We start from the raw sequence: 9,336 nt of genomic DNA on the forward strand, positions 1-9,336 counted from the left end.
ATTTGCCTATTTGTGGCAGGTTGTTGTTGTCTACCAGGTCGTGCCAAGGGGTCACCAGTGTAAAGGTAAGTCATACATATGATGTCCAGAGTACACTGACTTATTGTCAAGATTTGATCTGCTTTTGATGCTGTGTGTGGACTGAAATGTGTCTCATACATCATGGCTCAACTGATGCTAGTGATGCACAGGCACGTGATCGAGAGATTGCTCCTTGCTAGCAAAACCAAGGATGCCATTTTCCTGCCAATTATACAAAACAACTCCTGGAAAAAACACGAGTAAGTAATAGGAAATTCTGACAAAGAGACTGAGAATTGTTGCAGAAATTCTGTCTTTTTGGTACCATCATTAAAATAGCATTTTAAGTATTAACTTACTATGGGAGTTTCTGGTTTTATTATCATTATTTTTTTTATTCAGAAGACGAACCCTACTCATGTGGAACAAGCCCACAGGGGCCATTTACTTGAAATTCAAGCTTCCAAAGAATATGGTGTTCATTAGAAAGAAGTAAGAGGAAGTAAGGAGAAATACAGGAAGAAAAGATCTCACTCATTAAAAAAGAAAAATAAATTAATAAATAGATAAAAATGTATTAAAATGTAAGTAGAAAAGTATTAGGTTAGTAATGCATTGCATCTTTGCTTGAATTTTTGAAGATCCAGTTGCATGACATCTTCAGGGAGACTGTTCCACTGTCCAATGGTGCGAGGAATAAAGGACCTCTGGAACTGAGAAGTTCTACAGCGAGGCACATTTACTGCATGTTGGTGCTGCTCTTCAGCAAATGTGGTTAATCTTGGCAGGAAAAGGAGGTCAGGGATCATTTGTGAATGTGAAAGATCTATGTTAAAGTACAACTTATGAAAAAGTGACAAACAAGTCATAACTGTTTGTCACATAAATCTTTAGCAGAGGCAGACATACATACCGGAGAATAGCATTCTAGTAAAGGAAGGACAAATGACCAAAAACAGATTGCACTGATTTTATAATTGTTATAAATATAAGAGGCCTTTCGTACAATATCTAACTTTCATGCTGCATTTGCTGACACTTTCATTAAATGTTTCTCAAAAGTAAGATGTGAGTCAGAAGTTACACCTAGAATAGTTAAAGCTTCAGACTCATTGACCAGAGTCCCATCCACCTGGAGCAGGGCCGTTTCTAGTTCATTAGGCGCCCCAGGCAAGAACTCGTTATGGCGCCCCCCTTCCCTCCAGGCTGGAAATAATAACATAAACAATTTCGAACACAACTAGCACCTCAAGTTCCACAACAAAACAACATACTTTATTAATAAATCATCTTCACGTATATGTATACACAACAAGGAAAAGTATAGACTCAAAAGTATACAAACTATTTTTGTAAACTTTAATAGAATAACACCATTATACATTTTTATTGCAAATCCTACCTAAGATAAATTGAAAAAGGTAATCTTGCCAATCTAAAACCATAGAACTCAATGCATATATGTTGAGGTCTATGCTAAAACTATTATATACAAGTTTTCTTCACTGATTTTCATATTTAAAACCTGACTCTTCTTGACTTTCTTGCAGCAAAATCATCTATAGTGTCATCATACGAAATCTCTTTGGATATTTCTCTATTAATACTAATTATTGCCAGCCCATTTAGGCGCTCCTGTGACATAGTAGACCTTAAATATGTTTTAATGAGCTTAAGTTTAGAGAAGCTTCTCTCTGCAGATGCCACAGTCACAGGTGTAGTGACAGCAATTCTTAATGCCACCCACATGTTTGGATAGATCTCTTTCAGGCCTTTCTCCTCCAGAAAAACAAGAAGGTCTAATGTTGTCATATTTTGTTTTGGCCATTGTTTTGGAAATGACTGCATCTCTACAATCAGTTCATCATAACTTAAATCAGAATGATCCCCAGATGTGAGTGTATTACACAAATCTTTTGCCTGCTTTTCTAGCTCACTAGATGTCAGGTCAGAGAAGTTTATGAGAACACTGAATTTCTTTGCAACATCACTCATCATTCCAGTTCTCTCTCTCAGAGATTCAATGGCCATATCCACAACTACATTGAAAAATGAAAACTCCATTTTTTTCAAGGCATCGGTAATAGGTTCATCAGGGGCCTCATAGGAAAACTGCCTTTTAGTAGTTCTGAGTCTTTTCTGCTTTAGAGCAGCTTCCACATTCATCTCCTCACATATCTCTTTGGCAGATGTCTGGGCATCAGCAAACCCAGTGTCTCTGTAGCTAACAAGGGAGGTTTCAGCCTTCTTGAGAATGTCAACAGCTACATCCAAATGCATGCATTGTGATTGCAGAAGTTTATTCACAGTTTGAACTTTTCTAAGGATATCATACCACACCACCGTACAAATAGAGAACCGGTATGATCCCACCTCTTCTGCTAAGGCTTGTGCTTCAATTTTAATAGCTGGATCTGCAGTGCTTGCTCTCACCTCTAAAAGAGCATCTCTCACTTTTGCAGTTCTTTCCATGACCCCATATTCTTTGTATGTTCTGGACTGTTCTCATGCATTTTGAGTGAGTCACTGCAGTTTTTCCAGTCATTAAAGCCATCTCTGCTTAGTTTAAATGTTTTCTGGGAAAAGAGTTTGCAACAAAAACAGTATAAACTATCTTTTTTCTTGGAATATGTCAGCCATGTTCTTTTGATTTTCTCCCCGTTCACTAGCTGTCTGTAGAAGTATTGGTGATGACAACTTCTTCCATCCTGTTTCTTTGGGAATGGGAACTCTGATTTGATTACATATGGCCCTCGACTTACCAACTCAATCCTCTCTCCATGAGACAACTCGGGTGACCAGTCAGCAGGATCAATGGGTGCTGCTGTAACAGACTCACTGTACTCGCTTACATCTGTTGCTGTGCCTATTGGGGTTGATTGTGAAGTATCTTTAGGCTGGGGGAATGGGACATCGTCATTGAGTGTGCTGCAGCTGCTGGTGCTGGGCCCTCCTTCTGTAAGAAATCAAACACACATGAAATAGCTTCTGAATGAAATGGTCAATCACAAGACACATTTTTATGTTTCAGTAATCATCAATAAGTGTGTGAAAAATGCAAAAATGCTACTAATTCTAATTGGAAAAGACATTCATTAATCATTTTAAGTAGTACACTTAAATTTACAAATATAAAATATTATTCCACATAAACTGGCAAACAGACACGATCAAACGGACTGCACATTTAAATCTATTTACATTTTAGCTATAAATGTAGTTAAATACATTGTATTTAAATACTTAGAATAGTTAAATACAGTATTTAAATACACAGGACAAAATGTATTTGTAAATACAATTCTAAATACTCAAAAGTATTTTAAATACGTATTTAAATACAAAGTATTTAAATACTGCCCATCTCTGAGTACATTCATAATATGATCTGTTAAACTCACCTGGTTCTTCTACTTGGGAAGAAGGCAGTGACACCGAGGCCTCCTCACGCTCCTTTGTTTCAGCATTTACAGGTTGCTGTCGTGGCTTCAGATATTTTTTCAATGCATCTGGGCGAAAAGAAATTGTAGAATATATGTTAATTATTATGCATTTAATATAATTTAATTTATAAACATATAATTTATAAACATCTAAATTTTATAGTACAAATATCACTGCATTGCAGCATGTAGGCCTATGCTTAGGGTCTACAAGTTACAATTAACCTCTTGAGAATCCTTGAGAATGGGCAAATGTCAATATTAACTAATATAGCACAAAATTCGATATTAGAGTAATCCAGGAAAACGTAACATTTAAAATAATAATAAAAATTAATAATAATCTTCTTCTCAGCTTTATCCCTATTTATTCGGGGTCGCCGTTTATAATGAGTCAGGGGTGCCAAAACGTGGAAATGACGTCATAATTATGGATTATTTTGACCTCATTTATGACAGGAATCAAAGCAAAATAGCGCCTCCGATTTTGACCGCGAAAAAGTGATGGATGTCCTATCCATTACTATAGATCATTGGTTTATAAGGTATATAACTCCTGGATTTCATTCGAATTTTCAACTCAGAAATATCTCCAAAAAGGCTAGGCTTATGCACACAACTGCACACTTACCTCTACTTTGGGCTCGTTTTTCCTCTTCCTCCTTTTTTCTTTTCTTGTTTGCTGCACCTGACAGCTTGGACTGCCTCTTCATGATTGATAAAAGCTTGAATGCTTGACAGCTGCGTTGACAACTTAAGAAGACTTAAAAAAAGAAGTAAAGATTGGAGTAAACACGATGCTTAGAACTTAACTAAGGTGGCGTCGCGAGCAGGCGGCTGTCTTAGTTTTAAAGCTCCTTGATACTGACGACATCTACCTATCCAGTGTTGCCAACTTTTCCGAAACATTAAACACCGTTGCATCAAGTATTAACACTTCCAGTATTCATTTATTTTCGCGTTTACACTTGTATTTATTTATTTGAATTATTCACGTAAAATAATACTTCTCTCATTTATTTATATATTAATTTTGGATGGCAATTTGGCGCCCCCCAAGCAAATGGGGCCCCAGGCGACCGCCTGTGTCGCCTGTGCCTAGAAACGGCCCTGACCTGGAGGATGAGGTGGAAAATCTGTATTAGATCTGCTAATCAACAATGTTTTCATTTTGATGGAGTTCAGCCTCATACCACACCAACTCCACCATTCACTAACCCACTCCATCTCCTGACTGAGACAAAGGACAGCTTTATTTCTCATAAGTGGAAAAGTATACCTTAGTTTTACCAGACCACTGAGCTGATTAACAGCTCTCCTAGGGCTGGCCCGAAGACTAACTACACCCACAAGTTTGAATTATCGCCATACTGAACAATCTTGTTTTCCAGGACAACAACAATATCACTTGTATACACTAAAGATAACAGTGGACCAAACATACTACCCTGTGGAACTCCAGGCACAATAGGTCTTGGTTCACTAAAGCTCCTACAAACAGCAACTCGTTGCTGCCTACCTTTAAGGAAATCATGAAGCAAACCTAAATCACATCCACCCACTCCAAGATTTTGCAGTTTATAAATAAGTGCCATGTGATTTACTAAATCATGAAGCAAACCTAAATCACATCCACCCACTCCAAGATTTTGCAATTTATTAATAAGTGCCTTGTGATTTACTAAATCAAAAGCAGCACTAAAACCTATTTGAATTACTCTACACTCAAAACCCTTACCAAGGCTCCCTTGCAAATGGCTGTCAAATCTAAAAGAGCATTGCAGGTACCTAACTGGCATATTGGCTACCAGCTAACAGTCCTTTGGGTTCCACACATATATATATTGGTTTAAAAATAAGTTTTTCTTCAGTTTTGGAGAGTGCAGGGATAACAGAAATTGGCCTGAAATTACTGCTGTTTGCAGATATGCCATTTTTTGGAAAAGGCATTATTTTGCTAAGATTGTGCTCATCTGCAAAGATCCTACGTCGACCTAAAAATCAATAGAATCTACTAATCTTGGGAGACACCACACTAGAAACCCTTTTAAAAAACCAAGGGAAGAAACCATCAGGATCTTCTCCACCCAACTATCAACATTATCAAAACATTTTATTAACATCCCTGGAACAAAATGCAAATTTTGTAAGAATAGGTTCAGGATGACAAGTATCAGGGAGACGGGCATCCTCAGCTGACTTGCTTGTCTTCAAAAGCTCGATGAAACAGTTCATCTTTTTCCTTAGGATCAGTAACCAATCTACCGTCATCTGTTAGTAGTGGAGGAATTGAAGATGTGTAAGATGTATATATATATATATATATATAATATATATATATATATATATATATATATATATATATATATATATATATATATATATATATATATATATATATATATATACATGGACATGATTATTTGATTCATTTCATAAGTACCAATATAAGCATTTAATTTCAGGTCTACTCCCCAACAAACAGACATTTCTAAGACCACTGATTTTTTTAGCATTTTAACAATAAATAGTATTCTAATTTTCATTTCATATGAAGTTTACTACAATTACGCGTGATACTTTCTATAATATTCATTCCACTACCAGCATACATTTGTAGTATGGATATGCTCTCGCGCAAAAAAGAAATTGTTCCCCAAGAAAATTCCAAAACAAGTCATAAGCGATATAAAACAAGTTGTTCCTATGTAACTGCAATTAAATAATCAAAAGGGAGAAACATTTACTTACTAAAAATAAAATATAACTTTTTTCACGCAATGCATAAAAAATAATCAAAATTAGCAATGTCCATTGAAGTAACAGCCATAGCGAACAGGAAGAAAGTGTTGAGATGAGAAGAATTTATTAAATACATTTCTTGAAGAAAAAAGATTTTAATGATAAGTATCTTAAAAACTGTTGATAACGATAATCCATTATGAAACACTTTTGATATCTTATATATAATTACTAAGAAGCTTTCATACAATTACCAAATACAAAATTACAGAAAAAGATGACACTAACACGCAATTGGCAGCTTTTACTCTATAATATAGAAAGTAGTTTAAGAGGAAGAGCAGAAAAAGAAATAACGGAAGACGAAAAGGAAAGAATTTTATGTCCTTCATATTTTATGCATATTAAAGAGGTAATTTTTCACTGTTGTGCTACCCTTCTCTGCGATGAAGCACAGAAACATTAATAACAACAAAATAGAAATAATGATGGTGACAGTGACGTTGATAGACTTAAAAACCAGAACTCCACAGTGAAGAACGGGTTAAAAATTGTTGAGCTGAACGCTGGTTGAATTAATTAACCCAAAGGGAGTAACCGGCCGAGCCAGAGGCCACGTCTGGTGTGGAAGTGTCTGCTCGGGTCCCTTGCCTTGCCTTGCCTTGCATTCCTCTCGAGGAGCTCTTGACGATGCTTATGTCAGGAGGTTAAGGTGACCAGTCTACTCACCTTGAATTCTACAATAAGGTCAAGTGTCCAATGTCAACATTTAAGTTTGCTTTACTTGATGATGAGTGGAGATCCACACTAAGTCCTCTTGCACTTTATCTCTGTTATCACACACATACACACACACACACACACACACACACACACACACACACACACACACACACATATATATATATATATATATATATATATATATATATATATATATATATATATATAATTTATATATATGTATATATATATATATATATATATATATATATATATATATATATATATATATATATATATATATATATATATATATATATATATATATGTATATATATATATATATATATATATATATATATATATATATATATATATATATATATATATATATATATATATATATATATATATATATATATATATATATATATATATATATATATATATATATATATATATATATATATATATATATATATATATATATATATATATATATGTGTGTGTGTGTGTGTGTGTGTGTGTGTGTGTGTGTGTGTATGTGTATGTGTGCAAATTTGTCCCTTATACACACATTACTTTTTATATATACAAATATATAGCCACAAATATGGTTTAATATCCAATTCACTATACCTTAGGGATAATCTACATGCAAGGGAAATTGTAAATGATAAGGGCTTCGTCACTGGCAGGAATCGAACTGCTGCCAGGTTTAGAAACAACAATATACAGTGACTTTGGCCACTGAACCACCTCTCTTGATGGCTCAGTGGTCAAAGTCAATGCCAGTAGTAGAGTACTTATCATTTATAACTCCTCTTGGGTGTAAGTTATTTCTGAGGTATAGTGAATTATATATTAAACAATATTTTTATATTTATATATATATATATATATATATATATATATATATATATATATATATATATATATATATATCTATATATATATATATATATATATATATATATATATATATATATATATATATATGTGTGTGTGTGTGTGTGTGTGTGTGTGTGTGTGTGTGTGTGTGTGTGTATAATATATATATATATATATATATATATATATATATATATATATATATATATATATATATATATATATATGTATAAAATAATCGGCATACAACAGGTCACTTGTGGGTCGGGAAGCTGGGTAAAGCTTGCTGGTATGCAAGATGTGAAGCCTTCCCATGTTAATCCTTAGGAAAATAGGTACTTAGGTTTCAGCTTCTTTTATGATTTGTGTGAGTTAGCTGGTAGCGCTTCTTCCCTTCATCTTGGTGTCCTGGGATCGATCCTCATGTGAGTTAGAAATTTTTATTATTATTGGTACTGTTATTGCTCATAATATGGATCACTTCTAATGAAGAAGTCAGGTCATGAACTTGCCCATTAAAGGAAATAGATAATTAGCTAATTAATTGATTAAGGAACAAAGGCACAGTTGAATATTTCTGAACGCTAGAGTAAAGGCAGATCTAAACCATAATAGAACTTGTTAAGTAGCATCATTTTAACCTGCATCTAGTGAAACAACTTATTTTAAATTGAATTTTTTTTATAGTTTTTTAACAAGTTTGAACGCAAGATCTGTGCATATGGCTAGATGAGATGTATAGGATATGTCTGCAAGTGTAGACAGGCTACCAAAATTTGTGTTAATATTTCTATACATCTCTTCATGTTTTGCGACAAAATTAACAATTTACCATATAAAATGCAACCACGCAAAATCCCATGCTATTTTGCGTTTTTAACATGTTAAACGCCTGATATTTAACTTATTTTGATGCATAGTGTGGAAATGCCTTGAACAATTAAATGCAGTCTCGCTCGTTGAGCAGAAAACAGAAGTGTAGTCACATACTTCAAGTCACTAGCATAAAAATCAAGGAATCTATAAGTCCTAAGATTTTCGAGTATTATGCAATATTTTCTTTGGAGCCTTTTCTAGCCCACAGGAAAGGAAGTGATTAACTGCTAATATTTATTTACTTGGAGGAGAAAACAAGTAACACACCAAATATGCAAATATATATACAAAATAATAGCAAAATGATCTTTGTACAAAGAGTCTCGCATGAAGTAGCTCTCGCACAATTCCAATATCACTAATATCAGTAAAGAATTTCTAAAAGACCACGAACAAAGAAGTTCTTGCGTCATTTGTCTAGAAAACAGACTTTCACTTGATCTGTCCATCTGTCCCTTGGTGTCCACTGAGGCAACGTAATGGGTTCATCAACGCGACACAACCTGTCATTTCACGCTCCTCTGTCTATAAAGCCTAAATGAATCCCTAATCCAGAAAAATACTCTACTACATTAAGAGGAAGTAAAACTTCCAAAATACGCCTCTGCTGAAGTTATGTCCCTCAAGAAAGAGACTTAAA

General features: G+C 34.3%; 1 protein-coding gene across 1 annotated transcript; it reads right to left on the minus strand.

The window, feature by feature from the left end:
• Positions 1-1,039: 1,039 nt before the first annotated feature.
• LOC136841034 (zinc finger MYM-type protein 1-like) lies at positions 1,040-4,177 on the minus strand. The gene is made up of 5 exons (XM_067108088.1): positions 4,096-4,177; positions 3,423-3,530; positions 2,784-2,977; positions 1,629-2,520; positions 1,040-1,227 (listed from the first exon to the last, which is right to left on the minus strand). Exons 1-5 carry the CDS (start codon positions 4,175-4,177, stop codon positions 1,040-1,042), a joined length of 1,464 nt encoding a protein of 487 aa, XP_066964189.1.
• Between the last annotated feature and the right edge of the window lie 5,159 nt (positions 4,178-9,336).

The sequence above is a fragment of the Macrobrachium rosenbergii genome, chromosome 8, assembly GCF_040412425.1.
Source record: "Macrobrachium rosenbergii isolate ZJJX-2024 chromosome 8, ASM4041242v1, whole genome shotgun sequence".
NCBI classification, from domain to species: Eukaryota; Metazoa; Arthropoda; class Malacostraca; order Decapoda; family Palaemonidae; genus Macrobrachium; species Macrobrachium rosenbergii.

Coding starts and splice junctions, on each gene's coding strand:
- LOC136841034 (XM_067108088.1), bottom strand. CDS start 4,177: ATGAAGAGGCAGTCCAAGCTGTCAGGTGCAGCAAACAAGAAAAGAAAA. Junction 2,978..3,422: donor TTCCCAAGTAGAAGAACCAG/GTGAGTTTAACA, acceptor GATTTCTTACAG/AAGGAGGGCCCAGCACCAGC. Junction 1,228..1,628: donor AAATGGGCTGGCAATAATTA/GTATTAATAGAG, acceptor TATTATTTCCAG/CCTGGAGGGAAGGGGGGCGC.